The sequence below is a fragment of the Gopherus evgoodei genome, chromosome 5, assembly GCF_007399415.2.
Source record: "Gopherus evgoodei ecotype Sinaloan lineage chromosome 5, rGopEvg1_v1.p, whole genome shotgun sequence".
NCBI lineage: Eukaryota > Metazoa > Chordata > Testudines > Testudinidae > Gopherus > Gopherus evgoodei.
In genome coordinates this window covers 5,515,126-5,541,786 of record NC_044326.1, presented here as the reverse complement: position 1 = coordinate 5,541,786, position 26,661 = coordinate 5,515,126, and the positions used below count along the sequence as shown (strand labels likewise).

General features: G+C 45.3%; 1 protein-coding gene across 7 annotated transcripts in view; it reads right to left on the bottom strand.

The window, feature by feature from the left end:
• The window catches only part of ALMS1 (ALMS1 centrosome and basal body associated protein), a 145,034-nt gene extending 121,273 nt beyond the window's left edge, over positions 1 to 23,761 (bottom strand). For 3 of the 7 annotated variants that reach the window (XM_030563827.1, XM_030563832.1, XM_030563829.1), the window contains exon 1: positions 23,599 to 23,757. In XM_030563827.1, coding sequence (XP_030419687.1) covers positions 23,599 to 23,634 — 36 coding nt within the window. In that variant the 5' untranslated portion in view covers positions 23,635 to 23,757. Of the gene's footprint in view, positions 1 to 23,598 lie in introns of all 7 variants that reach the window. The other 4 variants (XM_030563826.1, XM_030563828.1, XM_030563831.1 and 1 more) reach the window with 2 other exon arrangements.
• Positions 23,762 to 26,661: the final 2,900 nt, after the last annotated feature.

The window sequence follows — 26,661 nt, the reverse complement described above, 5'->3', positions numbered from 1 at the left end:
ACTGCAGATTTCTTTCCTCCACATTCCCCCCACCCATAACCAGGGAAGAATCAACTGTAGGAAAAAAGAGAATTCAGGGCCAGATCCACAAAGGTAGATGGGCTCCTAACTTCCACTGAAATCAATGCAAGGTAGGAGTCTCCAAAGCCTACTCATTCATTGCCTTCTTCCAACAAGTGGGAGTAAGTTCCCCTCTTCATCCTTTTTTTTTTTGTTTCTTCTCCTCCTTTTGGGAGAACTGTCCATTAAGAATTGGACCGAGATCATCAATTCATTTTTTCATCCATCCCCATTGGAAAAGTTTTGAAAATGGAAACATTCCAGTTCAACACAACTAAAGCAGAGTGGTTAAAATTTATGATTTCTTTTTTAATCAGATTTTTTAACTGGTATTTAAATAATACATTTTTCTTTGTAAAAGCAAATCTGAATTTAAACAAAATATGTTAAGGGACTAAACTTGTTACAAACCCTTAAAATATTTAAATAAAAAAAATATGTATGCTGAATCCATGAGCCTCTATCAAAAACCTTGAGTGAAAGGCTGCTTTTCTATATAAAGAAAGAATCAGGGGGAAAACATCTTACTTTTGAGGTCAAGCTTTATAAATATTACAGTAAATTACCTGTACCAAAAAAAAAAAAAAAAAAAAAAAAAAAAAAAAAAAGATTTTCTTCTTCATCATCATCCAATAAAGCCATGGATGAGTTCGTAATCAGAACCAGTAAATTTCAGCAAGATTCCATAGACAAACAGATTTATCAGTTCGTTTATGCAAAAAATACTCCCTTTCATCTTGTTCAGAACAAACATTTCATTTATATAGTTCAATCCTTACAACAAGGCTACATTCCACCTGACAGAGCAGACACTGCTAGAAGGGTGCTGGATACAGTTTATGAGAAGGAAAGTGTGCATGTGATCAGGCGTACCTAACACGCACTGGTTCTGCCAGGGTTAATCACACTCTGTGGACCAAGGAGGCCATACCCCTTGTCCCCGCTGGGCATACTGCACCTGGAACCAGGATATCAAAGGGAGCAGCTCAGCTCAGTCTGGGCTGACCGCCAAAGGAAGCAGAGGTGCATTGCAGGCTCCTGCAGAGAGACTGCCGGCACTCTAGGACTCAGAGGCCATCCACGCTGCAGCTCCAGTTGAACCCCAGCCACCCAATGCCACAGATAGAGGAGAGACTGCAGAAACTCCGAGACTACCAGCCACAGAAGAAGGGGAAGAAGTAGCCCAGTGGGACTAAGCATTGCTCTAGTTGAGATACCGGGCATTGACTCAGTGGGTTTCAGAAGGATCCCCACTGAGTTGGTGGCAGATATCCCTGCCCCAGCTGCCGCCCACCCCGCTCTGGCCACTAGACCACACTGCTCTGGTACAAACAGTGGCTTTATTGACTCTGGCCACTAGGCAGCACTGCCCTGCTACAAAAGGTAGTTCTATTGATTCCAGCCGTTAGGCTGCACTGCCCTACCTAGAAGGATAGCCCCAGCGACTCAGGCCATTGGTCCATGAACCCTTACCACAGGTCTACTGCACTGACCTTCACCATTAGGCCACATCACCTTAGGAGCCAGGGCTGCTGTGGTGGATAGGAAGACTATGCTATTTTGGCTCCACCCCTGTTCTACTTCAATTCCCCCACAACTCAACACCTCCTTGATAGGGAGGACCTACCCTGTGACAGTGCAAAACACACAAGGGGAAATTCGTTAATCTGAATCTTGATGAATGGAGCAATGTACACAATGATCCAGTTCAGTAATGGACGCTAGTGTGACAACGGAAGATGGGGTTGTCAATCATACAGAAACAACTGACAAATCAGGAAATGCCTATACAGCAGAATACTTAAAATAGCAGCAATAAAAGCTCGAACAAACTGAGCAAAATTCAAGTGTCAAGTGCATAGCTTTGTCACAGACAATATTGCAAATGTAGCAAAGAGAAACAATCTAGACTATGATAATGGAGGGAACCTGAAACTTACATGTGCAGTGCTCATTTGCTGCATCTTTTAGTCAAAGGCTTAAGTAAAACTCCAGAAATCAAGAAAAATGTTGAAATTGTTAAAACTTCTGTAAACAACCACTGTGCTTCAGCATCACTGAAGAAAGCCGGAGGATCCAAACTATTTCTCCCCTAAGATGTACAATCGAATTTAGTGGCTGACTGTTTTGATATTTATGAAGAACTGGTCTATTCTGATGAAAATTTTTGAAGAAAACCATGACAAAATAGATGAACTATCAGAGCCAAAGTAGTCAACATGGGACTGAAGAGAAATGTAGAAGACATGCTGAATATACTGAAACTTATTTCCATAGCCTTGGACAAACTGCACAGAGATTGCTGCTGTACTGCTGAAGCCACTGAAATCTGGAAAGAACTTCAAGAGATATTGAAGAACAAAATGCCCAACAATAAGGTAAATTGCAGGAAGAAAAGAAGCACTTACACCATCACATATTTTTGCCAATATTTCCAACCCAAAGTACCAGGGCAAATGCTCAATTGCTAAAGAAGATGTTGCTGCTATGACTAATGGACATCTAAATAACTCATCAATCATGCTAACCATAATAAATTTCAGGGCTAGAGGTGAACCATTCAAGCAGCACGTTTATTGATGATATTTTAAAGAAAGTCACACCACTGATTTGGTGGAAGTCACTAACTAAGCACCTGGAATCAGAATTTGATGAAATGCTAAACCAGCTTTTGACAGCAGTAGCCTCTTCTGCAGGCACAGAACAAACATTTTCTTCATGTGGATTAATTCACTCAAAGTTGAGAAATCGATTGGGAGTTGAAAAAGCAGGAAAATAGAAATTACTTACTTTGTAACTGGAAGTTCTTTGAGATGTGTGGTCTCTATTGGAATTCTACTATAGATATGAATACATTCCAGAGTTGGAGAATTCTTGACAGCAATGTCCATTGGTCTGCTCTCTTTGTACTTCCAACAGAGAAGACAAAGGGCATAGTGGACTGACCACCTCTCCATTTCCTTCTAAACAGCAAATCAAAGAATGATCCAAAGCAGAGGAAAAGGATGGTGGGTAGTGGAATGCAGATAGGGACCACATATCTTGAATTGCCACCAGTTACAAAGGTAAGTAACTTTCTCTCCTTCTTCTTCAAGTGCTGGTCCTTTATATGTATTCCTCTGGGGGTGACCAACAAGCTGTACTCAAGTAGGAGGTAAGTGCGAGGATGCAGGTGGCAGAGCCATTTGAAGGACTGCCATACCAGAGTATGCATCAGCATTTAGTCTTCACTAAAGCATAGTGCCTTCCAAAACGTTTGAATGGAACTCCACTTAGCTCCTCTGCAAATGTCAAGCAGAAGTACTTCTTAGAGCAAAGCCACTGACATCGCTGGTGCCCTTGTGGAATGAGCTCTTGCCCCATGAGGGGGAAGAATGTTAGACAGCTTACAGCCGAGTATACAGTCCAATATCCATTTAGAGATCCTCTGAGAGACTATAGCTTGACCTCAAACTCTTTCCGCTATGGCAATAAACAATCAGAGATTTTCGGATTGGCTTTGTAAGCAAAAGGCTAGGACTTATCGCATGTCGAGGGAATGAGATCTCCTTTCTTCTTCAGCTGTGTGGACTGCATGTTGATCAGCAACCAAGATGACATGAGTAGAATTTGGGTGCCAAAACTATCTGGGCCAGTTGGGGGTGATGAGGATGACTCGTGCCTTATCTTGACGAATTTTCTGTAAGACCTGAGGTAGGAGTGGTAAAGGGGGGAAAGCATAGTTCAGATGGTCTGACCACAGGAGGAAGAAAGTGCTGCCCTGAGAGTGAAGACTTCAGAATCTTTCTGGAGCAGGATATGTTAAACTTTTTTCTTCGGCTAGGCAAACAGATCTCTTGTGGGGATTCCCCAGAGAGCAAAAATACTGTCTACTACTGAATTGTGCAATTCTCACTCGTGGTCGATAGCAAAGCGTCTCCTGAGAGTCGTACAGCATTTTCTGATTCCCTGGAAAATAAGTTTCCAAGAGGGTGATTTAATTGCTGATGCACCAGTTCCACAGAGTGATTGCTTGTGCACACAGGGAAATGGATCTTGCTCCTCTGTCCTTGTTGATGTAAAAGACAGTCGTCATACTATCCAATATGATGAAGACATGGTGACTTTGAATGAATGGGAGAAAGGCAGTCCAGGAAGCTTGCAAAGCCTATCATTCCAGAATGTTGATGTGCATTCTGGTCTCTCAGGAAGTCCAAATGCCCTGTGCTAAACGAGACAAATCCATAATGATTGCATACCATAGTAGAGATGAAGTTACTTTGCTGGACACAGTTACTACGGCATTCCTGGATTGCTTGCCTGGTGAGTACACTGCCTGAAGCTATGCTTTCAGACAACAAAGACAGTCTGGCAAATAGCATGACATAAGTACTTGAAGCCATATGTCCCAGAAGAGAGAAAAATTCTAATTGATGTTCGAGGGCTCATGATCTGATCTATGAAGGCATTCATCATGTGGAATCTGTTCCTGGGCAGACAGGCCCTTGCCATGATTTAATTTAGGGATACATCATAAATTCTAAAGTCTGCACTGGAGTGAGAACAAACTTTTCCAGATTTATGCTGGCACCTAGAAAAGAGAGAATTTGGAACGCTGACAAAATGGCTTTGTGCGTTTCTTGATGTATCCTGGCAACAAGAAGCCACTCACCAAGATAGGGAAAGACTGTGAAGCCACCACGTAAAGACTAGGGGGAGGGGGGCAGGAGCAAGGCTGAATGGGAGAACTCTGTATTGAAAATGGTCTGGGCCCACCATGAATCTGAGGAAGTGTTTGCGAATGAGGTGAATGTCCACATGAAAAATACTCATCTCTCATATCGAAGGTTGGCACTGAAGGGGTATCTGTTCTATTGTTCCTTCCTGCAAGAGGGATTCTACTTCTTGTTTGAGAATCTACTCGTGAGAATAGCCTCTGAAAAGGAGCGGAGTTAGGAGTTTAGAGGGGCAAGGGAGATAAATTCGATTGCATAGCCAGAATAGATGATGATTAGTATCCACTTGTCTGCTGTTACTTCCAGAGGTGGGAAAAAAAAGAGAGTGCTAGATGACTCAAAGGTTGTGTGCAAATTGGAAGGTACTGGCATGATCATTTTGATGGAGGTTGGAATCAGGATGCTAATGTTGCCACAGAAGGTACAGGGAAATGGGACTTCTGAACGCTTTGCCTTTTATGAGGTGCCTCATAAGATCATTGATGGTAAAATTGTTGAGCCATTGGCCTAGGTTTGTATGGTTGCTGTGGGAATCTCTCTTCAGTGCAGGTGTATATATTTCCAGGGAGCAGAAAGCGGCCCTGGAGTCCTTTAAAGTATGTACAGACTCATCTCTCTTTTCTGGTTGGGCAGATCAGTTTCATCAAAAGACAGGTCCTCCAGAGTAGTTCTTGACCTCCCTGAGAAACCCTGAAGCATAAAGAAATGATTCACAGCACAATAGCAGCAGACATTGCCCTAGAAGATGTACTTACTGTATCCACCACTGATTGAAAAGCACTCTTGGCAACCAACTTGCCTTTCTCAATGAGAGCCTGAAACTGGGCTCTCCTCTTGCGGAATGAAGTCTGTGAATTTAGAATAGTTCAGGCAGTCATGTCTAGCCATCAGTGCTTGGTGACTGGCAATTCAAAACTGAAGCGGAGTGCCCCAAAAATCAGGCAGAGTGCCCCAAGGGTCGGTCCTGGGGCTGGTTTTGTTCAATATCTTCGTTAATGATTTGGAGAATGGCATGGAAAAATTGGAAAGAGTCCAGCGGAGGACAACAAAAATGATTAGGGGGCTGCAGCACATGACTTATGAGGAGAGGCTGAGGGAACTGGGATTGTTTAGTCTGCAGAAGAGAAGAATTAGGGGAGATTTGATATCTGCTTTCAACTATCTGAAAAGGGGTTCCAAAGAGGATTGATCTAGACTGTTCTCAGTGGTAGCAGATGACAGAACAAGGAGTAATGGTCTCAAACTCCAGTGGGGGAGGTTTAGATTGGATATTAGGAAAAAACTGTTTCACTAGGAGGGTGGTGAAACACTGGAATGGGTTACCTATGGAGGTGGTGGAATCTCCTTCCTTAGAGGTTTTTAAAGTCAGGCTTGACAAAGCCCTGGCTGGGATGATTCAGTTGGGGATTGGTCCTGCTTTGAGCAGCGGGTTGGACTAGATGACCTCCTAAGGTCCCTTCCAACCCTGATATTCTATGATTCTATTCTATGAAGGAAAGTAGAAGTGAATATCTTCCTGCCCAATAAGTCGAGTCATTTACACTCTTTATTGAGTAGAACTAGGGTGCTGCTGTCTAAATCTTTCAACAACAGCCTGCATGACCAAAGAATTAGGAGCAAGATGAGAAAAAAGAAATTCCACCCCTTTGGCTGAGACAAAATAGCATGGGTAGTGGCACAAGTAGCAGGGGTATGACAGACTGTTCTAGCTAGTTCCAAAATAGCATCACTAGCAAGAAGTGCTACTTGGCTGGAAACAAAGGAATAGCGGACGTCTGTGTGTTTGTTTTTGGGATCCTGAACTTCCTCAAGGGAAATCTGTAGCTCTCCTGCAATCCCATGTAACAGTTCCTGGAATTGCCTTGGGTCATCAGGGGGAGATGGAGACACTGAGACAACTGCTTCATCAGGAGATGACAAAGACAATCTCATCAGTGCTAGCGGAACTGCCGGATCTGACTCAAACTCTTCATCTTCCATGGGGTCAGGAGGAAGCTCTGGCTGACCTCCTGGAGAGGAAAGGAGGGCTGACCCCCTAGTAGATCATGCCAACTCTGCAAGGTGGTTCGGTTCCCACAGTCCCCAATGCTGTATCCATCGACCATACCAGTGGCTACACTGGAGGGAAACCAATGCTCGATAATGGACTAGAAGCCAGACTCCTTCCATAAGCTGCATCTTCTGGTGTGGTCAGGATCTGTCTTGCAAGGGATGGACCTGATGAAGGTGGAGATTGAGGATCCAGGACAGCAAAAATGTCATCAGGTGGAGCATCACATTCTATTCTCCATGGCGTGCAAGAGATCCTCTTTGCCCTAACCAAAGGGACTGGAGCAGTTATTGTTTGTACCACACTAGGGCAAGGCAGAGCTGGTACCGTCGGTGGCTGAGGCTCTCGATAGTTGCCTTTTTGTCAGTGCTGTTGGTTCTTGGAGCTTAGGCTTAGTGAGTGCCGCAGGTAGTGCTGCCACCAGAGCACAGCATAGTACTGATAGAGCCCTGGATTTGTGGGTTTTCTTGTTGCGACCCTGAGACTTGGGACGGTCTAAGTCCTCATGGGCTGAGCAGGAAGACTTGTTTAACTTAGGCAGAACTAAATACAACTTTATTGAAGTGGATTTAGAGGAGGATTTGCTATCATGTTTATGAAAATGCTCCCTACCCTCCCAACGAAACCCCAAAGGGGGATTTATGGGTGTAGGTTCCCTCACTCCTAAGCTGGACCTCATGGCAGGAGATACATTCCTTACTGAGTCAGACTGATGTATTGGGGGTGGTGGACAGAGGAGGGAAGGAGTTGTCCCCTGACCTGGAGCCAAATGCAGCATCATAGTCTTATCAAGTGCTTCTTGAGGCAAAGTTCCCACCCTTCACAGGTATGGCTGGGGAAAGAACATGCACCTTGATATGACATACGCTTCCCCGAGGCAGTACAGGCAGCGCTGATGGCTGCTGATCAAGGAGCATGGACAGGAAGCACAGATTTTGAAGCCTAGTCCTGGGCATATTCCAGTACCCATAACAGGGTACTGAGGGAAGTAGGAGGAGGAACATGGGGATTCCCCATGAGAGGTAAACTATTTATCGATCCATCCATCCATAAAAACGTAGCTAAAAATTACCAGATAAAATTCTAAAACTATTTACAAAATAGGTACACATGTATTTAAAGACAGAAGAATAAATGAAGACAAAGCTCTGACACAGACCATGCAGTGGTAAGAAAGAACTGGACAGGTAGTCAGTCCACTCCACCCTTTATTTCCTCAATTAGGGGCATGAGGAGAGTAGGGGCAAATGTGCAGACCAACATACACGGCTTTCAGGAATTCTCTCACTCAGGGTATCTCTACATCTACAATTTTGCATCGCTGGTTGTTACAGCTGTATTAGTACAGCTGTATAGGGCCAGCGCTGCAGAGTGGCCACACTTACAGCAACCAGCGCTGCAAGTGGTGTTAGATGTGGCCACGCTGCAGCGCTGTTGCACACCGTGGGGAAGGAGACCTGCTTGGAGGGGGGGTCGGGGAACGCCAGAGCACACCGCAGGGAAGGAGACCTGCTTAGAGGGGGGGTCGGGGAACGCCAGAGCACACCACGGGGAAGGAGACCTGCTTGGAGGGCAGTGGAGTTTGCTTAATTACCAGAGAGGCTTCCTCAGGTATGCTGGGATACGTGCTTATTCCACGGAGGTCAACAAAAACGCTGGTGTCTACACCTGATGACCAGCGCTGGTGATCCAGCACTGGGTCCTCTACACCCGAGGCACGACTGGGTGTACGGCCAGCACTGCAAACAGGGAGTTGCAGCACTGGTAATGCCCTGCAGGTGTGTACACATCCTAGGTTGCAGCGCTGTAACCCCCTCACCAGCGCTGCAACTTTGTAGTGTAGACAAGGCCTCAGGGTGTGTGGAGCACATGCATACCCACAGTGTAATACACATAGGGACCAGCACTCAAAGAAGAACTTGTCTCTCTCTTCCAGTCTATGAATAGAAAGGAAGAAGGAGAGGATGAGATCTACTAGGTTTAAAAATTTGAAGAACAGCCTAAGTAACTTAGAATACTGTCTCATTTTCAAGAGACTGAGGCGAGTGGAATCGTAGTAAGCTCCAGTTACTTTCACTTAGTCATATTTGAAAATTTTTCCACGCTGACTTGAAATAATCAGTTTAATTCATGGACTGCAATTGACTACTTTGTTCCTTTAAGAAAATATTTAGTTGCAAATAGGAAACATGTTTTGATAAGAGAAGTTTATGTATTCAAAACATTTATTTATATAAAACAAAACCTTAAATGTTATATGCTGTTTTGTGTGTTTAATTAAATTCCAGTAACTATCCTAATGTAGCTTGACACAAATTAATGAATAAGCAATGTATCATTCACCATTTTCTAACCCACTAAAAATGTACAGTAAGAATCTGAAAATATTAAGATATATAATTGCTTATATAAATATATATTAGTTACAATGTGCCCACCTATGTAGCAAAAAGATTACCAAATCTTGTATACAGGCTATATTTAGTAAATCAACAAGTTTTAATGATTAGATCAACCAATGAGAATGCATCTTTCAGAGAAAATAACTGAAGTACTAATGGAAAAGTTGATTTTAAAAAAAAAAATCAAGGTTTTCCACTTGGTGATTTCAGTCATGATTTAAATGAATTAAACCTGGCAGCGTATGCCACTGGTAAGTTCAAATACATGATTAGACCTTTTATTTTTGTATATGTTTTCTCTGTAAGGCTTTTATCCTAAAATAAATGTACTCTGTTCTGAAAGAGCTGTTTGGTTATTTGTAACTGCTGGCACACTGTTCATAGCCCTTGGACAAAAAACAAAGCACAGGTGCTGGACTTTGGGGTTTGTCTTCACTACAGGCTAAATCAGCGCTGCTGTGATCGATGCAGCAGGCATCAATGTAGCAGGTCTGGTGAAGACGCAGTAAGTCAATGGGAGAGCATCTTCCATCAACATAGCACAGTGCAGACACAGCTGTAAGCTAGGTTGACTTAAGTTATGTATCTTATGTAACTTGACTAGCGTAACTTACATCAACTTATCTCATTAGTGTAGATCAGGCCTCAGTCAGACCTGCTGGGAGAATCACAGCAACATGCAAAGGGACTTCAAGCCTAAATTTGTGGTCAGGAGAGAGAGGGATATGGGTAGGAGCCTGAAAGGGCATTCTTTGTGCAGACCAAACCAGGGGACAATAGGAGGATCAAAGGTACAATTACCCCAAAACTCTGACAGCCCCAAAATAATGCAAAAACAAAACCAACATAAAAAACAAAGAGAATATAGAAAGATGAAGCATATCTGAGTTCTCCCTTTGGTGCAAAAACTGAAGTAACTGAAATTTTTATTCCCCAGGTACATTATTCCCTCAAAACACACTAATCTCAAAGAAATGGTATGAAACTTGGAATAGGATAATCTGATCCTGTACAGTGCGGAAAAAAAAATAGAGTGAAGCTTAATCAGAGATAGATGCACCACAGAAAACTGACATGTTTGTCAGCTAATATCAGATATTGTATTGTTTACTTTGATGCTTAGAATTTTATACATGCTGCTTCCTCATGGAAGTGGAAACTGAGGAGAAAGCTCAGTGAATTATTATTTGCTTACTACAAATACCCATAGTAGCCTATAAGAGGCCCAAAACTAAAGAAGGTGATAATTTTAGAAGCTTTAACTCGGGGGTCTCAAACTCCCAGCCTGTGGGCCATCTGTGGCCCAAGAACCTCCCCACTGCAGCCTGCAGAGGGCAGGCAGACATGCCGCAGACAATGTCTGCTGTAGACAACGCCCTCCGTGGCTCCCATTGGGTGGGGGAGAGGGACAGAGATGATATCATTAGTTGCCAGACAGAGTCAGCCATGAAGGCAGCATTATTAATTGCCGGGGCAGAGTCAGCCATGGAGGCAGCATCACTTTTTTCCACAATGAATATAAACAAGTTAAAATACCGAACACAACTATCTGATGCACACCTTGCTCCAATCCTGAAAATTTCAATTGCTCAATCACGGAGGCCAAACATCAACAAACTGACAGAACTGAAACATTACCAGGTGTCTGGCAAACACCAAAAACTCTCTAGTAGGCAAAGAATTATATGAAGTTGTATGACAGCTTTATTATTTCTAAGAAAATCAAAATAAAAAATACAATATAAATGTTTTCTTTTCTGAACACTATCTTCAGTGACATTATTGGTCCACTGGGAGGATTTGAGGACTGGCACTGGCCCTAAGGCAAATTGAGTTTGAGACCCCTGCTTTAACTTGAGGAATGAGATTATTATTAATGTCTTGTCTTAATGTATTATTAAAGAATACTTACACAGAGCCTTACATCCAAGGATCTCAAAGTGTTTCACAGACATTAGGCTTCACAATACACTTTGTGGGGTATGAATGAGTATTATCCTTATCTTACAGATCAGGAAACTGAGGCACAAGGAAGTTAAATGACTTGCCTAATGTGACACTATGTGAGAGCCAGCATTAGAACTTAGATCTGGGTACTGAAAGTCAACAGAACTAACTACTAGATACTACTGTATTCCTTATTTGCATTTCTAAAAAGCAGTCTGTCTTTTTGCCATAGAAGTGCAGGTGAGGGGGACAAGCCAGTAGAAAAGCCTGGGAGCAGGCAAACAGAGATGAAAGTATAAGATGGGAAGGGGAGATCAAAGGAGCAGAAGACAATAAAGTGATTAACTTTTTTCAAAAAGAACAAAATTACTTACTGCATTAAAGATAGCTGAAGTGTACAAAAGAGTTCCTTAACTTTAATATTGCATGTACCAATTGCTGTATATATAACTGTTTACGTAAGTGATGTTATATGATTATGAATGGGAGAAGCGGACTGCTCAATGATGAATAAGAGAAAAGGTGTTCACAAGTCAGTTTTTCATTGGACATTAAACACAGTGAATAACAGTGAAAATGAGGTAGGATTAGAGGTTAAAGTTGGGAAAGAACAAGTTAAAAATTACATAGACAAGTTAGATGTCTCCAAGTCACCGGGGCCTGATGAAATACATCCTAGAATACTCAAGGAGGTGACTGAGTAGATATCTGAGCCATTAGCGATTATCTTCAAAAACTCATGGAAGATGCAAGAGATTCCATAAGACTGGAAAATGGCAAATATAGTGCCAATCTATAAAAAGGGAAATAAGGAGAGCCCGGGGAAACACACACCCATCAGCTTAACTTCAGTCCCTGGAAAGATAATGGAGCAAATAATTACACAATCCATTTGCAAACACCTAGAAGATAATAAGGTGATAAGTAACAGTAAGTATGGATTTCTCTAGAACAAATCACATCAAACCAACCTAATAACTTTCTTTGAAAGGTTAACAAGCCTTGTGGATAGGGGGAAGCAGTAGATGTGGTATATCTTGACTTCAGTAAGGCTTTTGATACTGTCTCTCATGACTTTCTCATAAACAAACTAGGGAAATACAAGCTAGATGGAGCTACTATAAGGTGGGTGCATAACTGGTTGGAAAAGTGTTCCCAGAGAGTAATTATCAGTGGTTCACAGTCAAGCTGGAAGGGCATATCAAGTGGAGTCACACAGGGATCAGTTCTGGTTCTGGTACTGCATCCAGTTCTTGGCATCATATTTCAAGAAATATGTGGACAAACTGGAGAAAGTCCAGAGAAGAGAAACAAAAATGATTAAAGGTCTTGAAAACATGGCCTATGTAGGAACTGAGTTTGTTTACTCTGGAGAAGAGAAGACAGAGAGGGGACATGCTAACCATTTTCATGTACAGAAAAGGTTGTTACGAGGAGGAAGAAAAATTGTTCCCCTTAATCTCTGAGGCTAGGACAAGAAGTAATGGGCTTAAATTGCAGCAAGGGCGGTGTAGGTTGGATATTAGGAAAAATGTACTAACTGTCAGGGTAGTTAAGCACTGGAATAAATTGCCTAGGGGGGTTGTGGAATCTCCATCTTTGGAGATTTTTAAGAGCAGGTTAGACAAACACCTGTCAGGGATGGTCTAGATCAGTGCTTCTCAAAGTGGTGGTCCATGGACTGGTGCCAGCCCGCAAGCCATTGGCTGCCGGTCCGCAGCAACTTCCCTCATAGGAGGGTCAAATAGGATAATAATAGGGCACCGATCCCTGGCACACTGGAAAAAAAGATAGCTTGAGAAGCACTGGTCTAGATAATACTTAGCCCTGCCATCAGTGCAGGGGACTGGTCTAGATGACCTCTAGAAATCTCTTCCAGTCCCACAATTCTGTGACTCTGTGATTCTCGATTAAGATATGATCCACACTGTGAAACAATTTGAAAATCCCCAATTTAAATACAAAACATACAAAGAAAGTAGGGAAGGGGAGGGGAGGTAGGGTGACTAGATGTCCATATTTTATAGATTTTGGGGGGCTTTTTCTTATATAGGCACCTATTACTCCCCACCCCATCCCGATTTTTTACATTTGTTATCTGGTCACCCTAAGGGGAGGGGAGGGAGGAGCAAAAACTAATTTGACAGAACAATGCCATCCTCCACCGATCTTGCTAATACCACAGTTTCTGTTTGGATTTCCTGCTCCCATCCCCTTTCACTTTAACTTCAATGTTTATGATTTCTAGTTACCTGTTTGGTAACGCTTTTCTGTAGAAGGCTCATAAACCAGAGCCCTTTTTGAAAAATGTGCTTTAAAGAAGGACTCGAATGAGAAGAGAATAAAGCCACATCACACTGAGACAGGGATGCTTTAAAAAAATGAGAGTAATCAAGTTTGGGAAATTGAATTAATACTGACTCAGAGAGAAGAGCGCCACCTACTGAATCACTACTTCTTTCTGAAGCATTAGGCTTTTCCTGAGAAGCCTCCCACCCTAGTAGGCTAATTAACTAGAATCTCATAGGGTAGCAGCTGGAGAAATCAAAAGAAACAGGCAAGATAACATTCTGGTTGTTTCAAAAGATACCAGAGAGCAACACTAAAGTAATATAAGTGATCAAGAAGCTCTACCATTTGATACCAGTAGTGTGTAAAGCTAATGTCATCTTAGCTGTGATGCACAAAACAATTACAGGCAGAAAATAAATTTAGACTAGAATAATCATCTGAGGGTTCGTTCAGATCAAGTGTGGAGAAGAAAAACTGTCAAGTTTTCATGATTTCCAGTTCTCTCCACTAAATATACATTGAGGAAAAAAAGCAAGGGCTGAGTAACTTAACTACCTCATCACATCTGTGATGATTAGAATCATAGAATATCAGGGTTGGAAGGGACCTCAGGAGATTATCTAGTCCAACCCCCTGCTCAAAGCAAGAACAATTCCCAACTAAATCATCCCAGCCAGGGCTTTGTCAAGCCTGACCTTAAAAACCTATAAGGAAGGAGATTCCACCACTTCCCTAGGTAACCCATTCCAGTTTTTCACCACCCTCCTAGTGAAAAAGGTTTCCCTAATATCCAACCTAAACCTCCCCCATTGCAACTTGAGACCATTATTCCTCCTTCTATCATCTGGTACCACTGAGAAAAGTCTAGATCCATCCTCTTTGGAAACCTCTTTCAGGTAGTTGAAAGCAGCCATTAAATCCCCCCTCATTCCTCTCTTCTGCAGACTAAACCATCCCAGTTCCTTCAGCCTTTCCTCATAAGTCATGTGCTGCAGCCCCCTAATCATTTTTGTTGTCCTACGCTGGACTCTTTCCAATTTTTCCACATCCTTCTTGTAGTGTGGGGCCCAAAATTGGACACAGTACTCCAGAAGAGGCCTCACCACTGTCAAATAGAGGGGAATGATCACATCCCTTGATCTGCTGGCAATGCCCCTACTTATACACACCAAAATGCCACTAGCCTTCTTGGTAACAAGGGCACACTGTCAACTCATATCCAGCTTCTCATCCACTGTAACCCCTCGGTCCTTTTCTGCAGCACTGCGGCTTAGCCATTCGGTCCCCAGTCTGTAGCAGTGCATGGGATTCTTCCATCCTAAGTGTGGGACTCTGCACTTGTCCTTGCTGAACCTCATCAGGCTTCTTTTGGCCCAATCCTCTAATTTGTCTAGGTCCTTCTGTATCCTATCCCTACCCTCCAGTGTATCTACCCCTCCTCCCAGTGTAGTGTCATCTGCAAACTTGCTGAGACTGCAGTTCACACCATCCTCCAGATCATTAATGAAGATATTGAACAAAACCGGCCCCAGGACCGACCCTTGGGGCACTCCGCTTGATATCGGCTGCCAACTAGACATGGAACCATTGATCACTATGCATTGAGTGCGATGACCTAACCAGCTTTCTATCCACCTTATAGTCCATTCATCCAGCCCATACTACTTTAAACTTGCAGGCAAGAATACTGTGGGAGACCGTAACAAAAGCTTTGCTAAAGTCAAGGAACAACACATCCACTGCTTTCCCCTCCTCCACAGACCCAGTTATTGCCTCATCCTACTGGGACCCAGGAAGTGCCCGCTTACTGCCTGGGCCTGGAAACCAAATGATTCCAGGAGACAACTAATGAAATACCAGCAACAGGAGTGTGGTCAAAGGATCAAACTAAGGGAACCTGACTGGTACACCGAGCAGAGAACCCCGGACAGCACCCACTGCTCCTCGAAGGCGTCAAGGGAACCAGTGGATGCCGCCCAGAGGAACTCTGGACGGAGGATTGGAAATAAGTACCACAGTCACAGGAGACCCCATCGGCCAACCTACTCGCCCTGGTTTTATAGATGGCCATTTTAGCCAGGGCTAGGAGGAGGCTGACTAGGAGGTCCTGTGACTTCGTGGGGCCATGAATAGGGAGTGCATAAATAAGAAGGTGATGGGAAAAGTGCAACCAAAAACGTAACAGGATGTCTAAGAGGAGCCAGAATAGGGGCTGCAACCTGGCGCACTCCAGGTAAACGTGTGCCGGGGTCTCCCTCACGCCACAGAAGGGGTAGGTGTCTGGGACACGAGTAAACCGCGCCAGATACATGCCCATGCTCATGCCCCCATGAAGGAGCTGCCAACTGATCTACCCTGGTCCTGAGGCTCACAGGGGATAATATAGGCTGGCCCACTAGGGTGCCTCACCCTCGAAAGGTGGCAGGAGGTCCCGCCACTTTCTGTTGGGTCAGGATGCGAGTGTGAGGAAGTGAAGGGTGTAGAGCACGAGCATGTATAGGTGTTTTCTTGGCGCAGTCGTCCAGCTGGCTCATGGTGAAGGGGCACGGAGGCCTGTAATCTCTTCATAGAAGGCAATTAGATTAGTCAGGCATGATCTGCCCTTGGTGAATCCATGCTGACTGTTCCTGATCACTTTCCTCTCCTCTAAATGCTTCAGAATTGATTCCTTGAGGACCTGCTCCATGATTTTTCCAGGGACTGAGGTGTGGCTGACTGGCCTGTAGTTCCCCGGATCCTCCTCCTTCCTTTTTTTTAAAGATGGGCACTACATTTGCCTTTTTCCAGTCATCTGGGACCTCCCCCGATCACCATGAGTTTTCAAAGATAATGGCCAATGGCTCTGCAATCACATCCGCCAACTCCATTAGCACCCTCGGATGCAACGCTAAGGAGAGTAACTTCTGTTGGAAATCTTTAGTGTCCACTAGATTTGTAAAAGGAAAAATAGCACCAGGGAAACAATTTAAATTAGGTTAGGTAATAAAACAAACTGTATATATCCTTGTCCTGAATCAGAGTCTACTGAATGAATCACAAACAGAAATGAGCACAACAAAGAGAGAAAGCTATAGGGACCTAGCCAGAATGCAGTTCCCAGGTGAAGTGTTCAAATTTCAAACAGTAAACAAGTGCATCTCCCAGAACATCAAAAAAATCAGGAAAGACTCTAAAAGAACTCAATTTAGTTTGCCTTTATTAAATGCATAGTGCTATGGTTGGATTTTTAAACCACATACATCTAAAAATCCAAAGTTATCATTCCTATAAATTATGGAAGTATGTCCCTTGATTTAGGTAAAATATTGCATTACTGCAGATGGGATTAATTTTATGCTTTATTATAATGAAATAATGCATTCATGTAATATTTTGTGTTTTATTTCCTTAGGCCTGGGGGAGGGAGAAAAGAATGAATTCATGTACTATGTAAGGACATATTAATTGTGAAACCACAAACACAATCACATTCAGATAAATGCAAATTTTGAGCATTTACTGCAAATATATATGTATGTACAGTGTCAGATTTGAACACAAATACAGGGAGGGACCAATCCTGCAATCCCTACACATGCCCATATCTTTTCATGTTTAATTCAATTCAAATAGACACCCTGCATGTATGTTTTTTGAATGTGTGATCACTGAATCAATGTGTTTCATTTCCATTTATATGATTTCAATTTGTAGTACACATCATAAACTTGTCCTCAATGAGGACTAAACCTATCAGAAGTTTGCAGTTTAAAAAGAAGCCCATTTAGATCTGAGCATAAAACTACTAACTCTATTTAATGCTTTAAAAAAAAATTAAAAGTTGACATAATCAAGAATTTGAGTAAACTTTCTAAATATGCTTCAGCTATGGCTAGGCTGTGGAAAATCCTGCTCAATAGGGAAGAGCAGATAGGCAGTGATCTGGGAAAACCTGCATATATATAGTAGTGCAGTACAGAACTCACACCACATGGAGTCAGACGGTATGTCTACACTACAGCACAGCAGTGCATCTGTGCTGCCACAGGGTTATACTGTAGACACATCCTACATCAACGAAAGGGATTTTTCTCTCACTTTAATAAACTCACTTCTCCAAGAGGCAATAGCTAGATCAGGGGTTGGCAACCTTTCAGAAGTGGTGTGCCGAGTCTTCATTTATTCACTCTAATTTATGGCTTTGGATGCCGGTAATACATTTTAATGTTTTTTAGAAGGTCTCTCTCTATAAGTCTGTGTATTATATAACTAAACCAGTGTTGTATTGTAAAATAAACAAGGCTTTCAAAATGTTTAAGAAGCTTCCTTTAAAATGAAATTAAAATGTTGATCTTACGCTGCCAACCCACTCAGCCCGCTGCTGGTCTGGGTTTCTGTTCACCTAGGCTGACGGAGGGCTGAGCAAGGCCTGCGGCCAGGACCCTGGCTGGCAAAGATCCGTCAGCCAGAACCCAAGACCAACAGCAGGCTGTGTGGGGCCGGGACCCAGGGGCTGGAGTGAGGGCTGGGCGCTGGGTATGTGGGGGGGTATAGGTGTCAGGGCAAAGGGGGGGCTGGGTATGGGTGCGGGTGCCGGTGTTAGGACTAGGGTTGTGGGGGGGGGGAAATGAAGGAGTCAAACAGAGGGCTGGGTGTGTATGAGAAAGGTACAGGGCTCAGGGCAGGGGCCTGGGGATTGTGCGGGGCTCAGGGCAGAGGGCGTGGTGTGTGGGGGGGTCAGGGCTCAGGGGAGAGGGCTGGGTGACTGCCCCCCTAAGAACTCCCAACCCCACTGCTCCTTGTCCACTGACTATCCTGTCCTGGGACCTCTGCCCTCAACTGCCCCCCAGGACCCCACCCATTATCTAAGCCTCCCTGTTCCTTGTCCTCAGACTGGACCCTATCCCCTACCTGGCCCCTGACTGCCCCGACCCTTATCGACACCCCCGTCCCCAGCCAGACCCCCGGGGCTCCCATGCCTATCCAACCACTCCCCGCCCCCTGACAAGACCCCCAGAACTCCCAACTCATACAACCCCCCCAGCTCCTTGTCCCCTGACCACCCCCTCCAGAGACCCCCCCAGCCTAACTGCCCCCCTTGGACCCTCCTTGCTCCCTCCCCTGACTGCCCTGACCCCTATCCACCCCCTGCCCCCTCACAAACCCCAGGACTCCCATGCCCCATCCAACTCCCCCTGTTCCCTGACTGCCCCCTCCAGAGACCCCCGCCCCTAACCCCCCCCGGGACCCCACCTCCCCATCCAACCCACCCTGCTCCCTGCCCCCTGACTGCCCCCATCCAACCCTCCCAGCCCTGGGTCCTTTACCTTTAGGCTCCACGCAGAGCCAGACACACTGCTCCACCGGAGAGCACAGCCCCGCCCCTCAGAGCGCTGCGCACGGCGGCGGCAGAGCTCCGATTGAGCAGGGAGCATGTCTGCCTCCCTGCAGAGTCAAACTCTGCCCCGTGGGAATACACAGCCCCAACCCCCAGAGTGCTGCACGCGGAAGCAGGACTCCAGGGGAGGAGAGAAGGTGGGGGTGGGGCCGGCAGCTTGCTGCGCTCGGCCGGCAATCCGACCCGGAAGCACGGACCCTGCAGCTTGCCATGCCGGGAGAGTGGGGCCATTTGCCCACCCCGTGCGCACGGCTATGCTTCTGCTCCCTGCTCCCACACAGGGAGCAGAGAGCAGAGGAGAGCGGGTGAGGCTGGGCAGGATTTTTAATGGCATGCTGGAGTCCGGGCAGGCTCCAGCATGCCATTAAAAATTGGCTTACGTGCCGTCTGTGGCACGCATGCCATAGGTTGCCAACCCCTGAGCTAGATCAACAGAAGCTGCATCTACATCAGGGGTTAGGTCAACCTAACCACAGCACTCAGGGTGCAAAAGTTTTCACACCCTTGAGCATGGATCTAATTTAAGTAGTAGACTAGGTCAGAATCCCACTGCTATAGGAAAAAGATCTTTGTGGATAGGGGAGAACAGCCCCTTTCTGAAGAATGAACATGAAGGAGCAGGCAACTGTTAACTCAAGAAAATATAGGGGTGGCAAACAGGCCTCAGAAGACTGAGGAAGGATGAGGGCCCTCATCAAGTTGCAGGCAGTTTGTCAGGAGTCATCTCTCCTCTTCCAGAAGACTACAAAGATAGTGTTTCCCTTTAGCTGGAGAGAATATTTAGAAGGGGGGAAAAAACCTTGTTTGGCAGTCTCTTGATGGCAGCCTTCAACTATCTGAAGAGGGGGTCCAAAAAGGATGGAGCTAGGCTGTTCTCAGTGGTGGCAGATGACAGAACAAGAAGCAGTGGTCTCAAGTTGCAGTGGAGGAGGTCTAGGCTGAATACTAGGAAATACTGTTTCACTAAGAGAGTGGTGAAGCACTGGAATGGGTTACCTAGGGAAGTGGTGGAATCTCCATCCTTAGAGGTTTTTAAGGTCCGGCTTGACAAAGCCTTGGCTGGGATGATTTAGTTGGTATTGGTCCTGCTTTGAGCAGGGGATTGGACTAGATGACCTCCTGAGGTCTCTTCCAACCCTAATATTCTATGATTCTATGCTAATAACTGTCCTTTGGGGTAAAAGAAGAAGTTAGTTGCACTTTTATACCATTTATTACTGAAAATAGCTTGACTTTTTTTTAAATTTGTTATAGGTTATGGTAATATGTTATGAATTTATATATATTTATAATTAAACTTAAAATAAATGTTTAAATCAAATCTTTACAAAAGTGCTTTACCTATCCTCTCTGGTAATAGGTGCTAAAGGCCTGCTAGCAGTCAGCTTCCCAGGGATACCTTTCATCCAAAATTATGCAGATTATATACACATGCAGAGAAATTACTTTGCTTCCACCTACATGGCTGCACTGCAGTGTAACGCAGCAGTACAAAAATAAGGGTGGTAATGTGAAAAGTGATATTTGTCAATATCACTTTTCACAGACGACTTAGTGCCCCATTGCCACCCATACTTCTGTGCTGCTGCTGCCCCCTGGGGCTGACAGCCAGAGCCCTGCTGCCTCCAGGTAATGGACTGGGCATGGGGGTAGCCTGGGTGGCGGGGCTCCGGCTGTCAGCCCCAAGGCAGTGGGTCGTTGGCTGTCGCCTTTATCCCCACCTCCTGGGTGTGCATGGCCATTCTGCATGAGCCCCAGTCATCCAGGGCTGACAACCAGAGCTTTTAAAAAAAAAAAAAAAAAAAAGAAAGGCACACAGCTCACATCTCCCTTCACACATTCCTGCACCTTTCTTGAGTGGTCCGCCCCAAAATTTGAGAACTGCTGCTCTAAATAACCCATCAGCACAGCTCCTAACCTCTTGATACAGTAACTTCACAAAGCAGCAAACAGAATCATAGTGAACACTGTTCTTTATACTCAGAGATGTTAGGAGACACTGCTTAAACAAGGTTGTTGTTTTTTTATTAAGTATTTATGTATATGAGTTAGTTCTCTTTCCCCTTTGTTTATGGCCTGAAGACTATGGCCAACAAGTGGCTTAAGCATTACATAAATTGTGAAATATTATTATTAGAGCTGTCAATTAATCAATTAACTCAAGGTCCCTGTATCATGTCTCAAGTGAAACAGATAATTCGTAATGTATTAAGCCACAGTCAGCATGCCCTTAACACATATACTAAATATTTATTCAGTGCCAGAAATATACACAATATACACTGACATTCTAACTCAGGGTTTCTCAAACAGGGGTCACCGCTTGTGTAGGGAAAGCCCCCGGCGGGCCGGGCCAGTGTGTTTACCTGCCCCGTCCACAGGTCTGGCCGATCGTGGCTCCCACTGGCCGCGGATCGCTGCTCCGGGCCAGTGGGAGCTGTTGGAAGCGACGCGGGCCGAGGAACTTACTGGCTGCCGCTTCCAGCAGCTCCCATTGGCCCGGAGCAGCGATCCACAGCCAGTGGGAGCCACGATCGGCCGGACCTGCGGACGGGGAAGGTAAACACAGCGGCCGGGCCCGCCCGGCGCTTTCCCTCCACAAGCGGCAACCCCGTTTGACAAACCCTGCTCTAACTGCTGTAAGAGCATCATTTCACGTCTTAAAAGAAAAATATGTGGCAGCAGTACTTCCACAGTTAAGATTACAACCCACTGTGCATTCTAGGAGGAATAGTTTAGGGAAGGCTCCCAAAGTAACAGGTGAAAAGTTACATATTTCTGCCCCACAACAATTTTGCCTATCTTTACTGGCCTGTGTTCTTTGCCAGACCCCGATCTACTTCACTCTGTGGTTGTCTATGGCTGACTGCTTTAATACACTGATGCTCAAAGTATGACCAGAAGGTTTATTCAGTGCTCCATACTCACTGATTTCCAAACGTACTAACTTTAAAAGAGAGAAAAAAAAAAAAACCACGTTGACTGAATAAGGAGTTCTGAATAAATGGACCCTGCATTTCACTCTAGGTTTAGCACTGAGCTCTCACTCTAGAAAATGGACTGCTGCTGTATTAATCCAAGCTGAAGCATTCTGATCTCTACTTTTAGAAGATTACCTATAGTTTTCTAGAAACTTACTGCTAATCACTGGTATATACTGTAGGACTGTGGCAGTTAACAGTGGGTAACCAGAACCAATAATTTACCTATTTTATCTCTGCTTGTTCCAGATACAAGCAAACAATAAAAGAAACTGCCTACAACTTTAAAACTACCTGTTTCAGACAGACCGATATAGCTGGTTATTTTTACTCCCATTCAAAGAGCCTCCAATTGCTTGTCTTTCAAATCATAACTCCAACAATAAATACTGACATGCCTGGAGTTCATTGTCCTTTTTACACAATCAAACAAGCCTATAACTTATTCAGTTTATTTATATCACTCACACTTAAATTAAAAAATAATGCTTTGCATCCTACCCTAGTTGTCCTCTTTCTTTAGGCAAATGCTCATTCCTCTCTCCCCCAGACCCAAAGTTTACACTGGGATTAAAATTAAAGGGACATTGGTCAGATACCTTAGGATCCAAATTTGGATTCTGTTTTTAAAAAGTTACAAAACCAAATATTAAGAGAAAAATGTTTTCTTCAGAACTTAAACATAGGGTGACCAGACAGCAAATGTGAAAAATTGGGATGGGGTGGAGGGTAATAGGACCCTAAATAAGAAAAAGTCCCCAAAATCGGGACTATCCCCATAAAATCGGGACATCTGGTCACTCTACTTAAACATCACCCTGCAGAATCCACAGGCATGCAACTACTCGGGTGCATAAATTTTTGACTGCTTTGCAGAACAGGGCCCTACGTGTTCCTTTTAAGTGCACGAGAGACAGAAAGTGAAATTCACATATCTATTTTCCTTGACCAAGCTGAAAGGAACATCAAATGTAAAATACCATGACAGTCAAAAGCAAATTAGATTTTTAAAAGTTTTTTGGGTTGCAGCAACCTAAGGTGTCATTTAAATTTTTTCTTTGCAGTGTAAGTTTCTATCCAATAACAATCTCATACAGTAATAAAAGTGGATGTACCCATCCACATACATACACGCTGAAGTTTCCAACAGCACCTATTGATTATGGGTGCCCAATCTGAGACACCTCAGGCCCAATTTGCTGCAGTTCTGAACCCCACTGACTTCAGCTTGAGTCGTGGGTGCTCTGCACCTCTGGAAACCAGGCCTCCGAAATCGCAAGTTGGGTGCCCAAAGACGGAGGTGCCCAAAACCAGCAGTTGCATTTTGGCCATGCTGCGACTACTGGTTATAATGCTGTTGCAAGGACGGCCTCCCTGATCCACCCGCCTTAAGGCTGCGGGTGCCACACTTCCCACAGGCCCATCAGCAGGGCATCTGGGCACCACCAGGGAGCCCGCCGCCTCGTGCTGGGCCGGGAGGCGCCACGCCCCCACAGCGGCCCAGCTCCCAGCAGCCTCGCTGAGCGGGGGGCAGCATGAGGCCAGTGCTCAGGTCAGAGGCGCTATAGGATGCCCTGTCACATAGGAATGGGGGGGGGAGGGGAGACAAGCGCTTCCAGGTGATGGACGGCAGCGACGCTGGCGGATGTGTGTTGTGTTGTGTTGTGTTGTGTGCAGCCCCCCCCCAAGCCACGGCCCCCAGCCCAGAGACCACTGCCCTGCCCCAGGCCAGCAGGGCCCTGAGGTGGCCAAGCCTGGCACCCCGGGTACTCACAGGAGCCTGTCCCGGCCGCTCCTCGTCCAGCTCCATGCTGCTCCGTCTCCCCTCACGCAGCGGCCCGCTGCTAGGGCCACACAGAGGCAAGGAGGCGGCAACCAGCTGCGCATGCGCAGCCACCTCCCCAGCCCGTTGTTAGGGACTCGCTCGGAGGAAGGGAAGGGCGGGGACTAGCGGCGCGAGCGGCGGCGGCGGCCGTTGAGGAAAGAGAGCGAGGAAGAGCCGTTGGGCGCGCGCGCGAGGGCGCGAGAGGGTTCCTTCCCCGAGGAAGGACTGAGCGTGCGCGCGCGCTGCTGAGACAATCTAGGTGCTTAGGCGGCGGTGGCTGGTGCTGCTGCTGTTGAAATGCCCGGATGTCAAGAAAGGCAGCAGCATCCAGTAGCAGTGCCCATGTCTTACTTGCCTGCTGATGGTCCTGCGCGCAGGGCGCTAGCCTCGTCGGCCCAGAGCCGGCCTTAGGATTTATGTTGCCCTAGGCGAGATTATTAAACTGGTGCCCCTGTGCCTGATCTGCTCTTAGCAACACAAACACAAACATAAGCTTACAGTATTGGAAAACTTGCCACATTCACGTTATTAAAACCAGTTTAACTTAATTAAGCACACTAATGCTGATGGACTAGCACTAAAGAAGCAGCACTATAGAAAAAATTCTGATATGACTGATGCAAATAATATATTTTTTTAATTTATCAAAAATTTATTGGAAATTTATATGACGTATTGAAACAAATATTTGTTTTTAATTAAAAGCAATCTTTCTGGCTTTTTTGGCTGCAAAATCAGTAATAACGTCATCGTATGACAAAGACAAAGTCGTGTCTTGTTCGATTGCAAGAATAGCAAGACCAGTTAAGCGTTCCTGACTCATGGTAGAGCGGAGATAGTTTTTAATGAGCTTTAGTTTTGAGAAACTCCGTTCTCCTGATGCTACTGTTACAGGAATTGTCAGGAGAATACGAGTGGCAATGTACACATTAGGATATATGTCAACAAGTTTGCAGGTATGAATAAACTGTACAATGTCCATCACCGATTTTGCATGTGGCAACATTGATGACAGTGTACTCAATTCTTCGTACATTTCAAGTCCATTTAAATCAAAACTATCACCGTGCTTAAGGAGGCTCTCTAGGTTCTTGCACTTTGTCATTAGTTGCTCTTGTTTTCCTATTTCGTTGAATTTAGTTATGTCATACAAAAATCCAAACTGTTCATGGTGTACTTGCAAGGTATTAAACCTTTCATCAACAGCAGATACTGCTTTATCCATCACAACATTAAAAAATTCAACCTCAAATTTCTTTTCTGGATCGTCTATGGGCATGATCTGCTGTACAGATTCTTCACAAAGAAGTGTCTCTGGCCTTTTTAACTCATTTACTTTATGAAAGTTGGAGAAAACATTGTGAAAACGTAAAACATTGGCTGCCCAAATTCTGGGCTGGCAAAAGTTATACTGACTCACAGGGAAAAAAAAAAAGCAGGAGAATCTTAGTACAACATATGGTCACTCTATACCAGGGGTCGGCAACCTTTCAGAAGTGGTGTGCCAAGTTCACTGTAATTTACGGTTTCTCGTGCCAGTAATACATTTTAATGTTTGTAGAAGGTTTCTCTCTATGTCTATATTATATAAATAAACTATTGTTATTATCTGAGGTCTTGGCCACCGGTGCTGCTCAGGCCACTGCCAGCTGAGTAAATGAAACCCCAAACCAGCAGTGAACTGGTGGCTGGAACCCTAGACAAGGATCCCAGGCCCTGCTCAGCCCGCTGCTGGTCTGGGGTTCTGACCACCAACTCCTGCCAGCCAGGATCCCGGCCACCAACCCCCCCACAGCCTGCTACCAGCCTGGGATTCTGCTCACCCAGGCTGGCAGGAGGCAGAGTGGGGCTGGCAGCTGAGCTCCTGACTGGCAAGGGGCCGGCAGCCGGAACCCCGGAGTAGCAGTAGGCTGAGTGCTGCTGGCACCCCAGACTGGCAGCAGACTGAGCCACACAACCCCCCACCGGCCCTGTTCAGCCCGCCACCAGCCCACTCAGCCCGCTGCCAGCTGAGTGAATGGAACCCCAGGCTGACAGCAGGTTGAGTGGTTCAGCTGGCCTGCTCAGTCCACTGCCAGCCTGGGGTTCCTTGGGGGTCCCCAGGCCAGCAGCAGGTGCTGAGTGGGGCCGATGGCTGGTATCCCAGCTGACAGTAGGGCAGCAGCTGGAACCCCAGAGCAGTGATGGGCTGAGCCGCTCAGCCTGCTGCTGCATACCATCAAAAATCAGCTCACCTGCCACCTTTGACACGTGTGCCATAGGTTGCCGACCCCTGCTTTATACACTAGTAAGGAGATGAGCATATTACAGTTGTTGGAGGCTTCTTATCAGGAGTAACAGGCTATAGGAAAGTCAGTCAACATTTTTTGTTTCTCTGATGAAAACTGGCCCACTCCCTGCCTCAAACAAAACCTGTCACTAATAATTGTCAACAACTTAATTTTCTGTTTTTGGCTAAGATATTGATTTTTAAATATATATATATATATATATATATAGAAATTGGATTCAGGATTGTTAGCAAGAATTTTTGGCAAACAAAGTTGTTAAATGACAATCTAAATGGCAACACAGTACTGCTTTGATGCTTGGTTCACCCCCCAGCCTGCTGGTCCAACAGCTGCAATAGACCCCAAAATCCACCTCTTGGGGTGCAGAGTGGCAACAGCAGCAGCAAACCCTCAGGTGCAATCACACGCCAATGGGCACCACCACCAGCCTTACGGACCATGGTGAAGTTAGCACAGCATCTGATCTCAGACAGGTCACCCATGGAGCCACAGCAGCTCATCTTGCCCTGTGCAGCTCCCCCCGGATGAGACGAATCGCTGGCAGCTGCCAGCCCGGGGAGAGGCGCTCCCCAGCTAGGGTGGCCAGATCCAGATGTCCTGACTTTATAGGGCCAGTCCTGATATTTGGGGCTTTGTCTTATATAGGCACCAACTACCCCCACTTAGAGTGACCAGACAGCAAGTGTGAAAAATCAGGACAAGCGGGGGGGGGGGGTGTTAA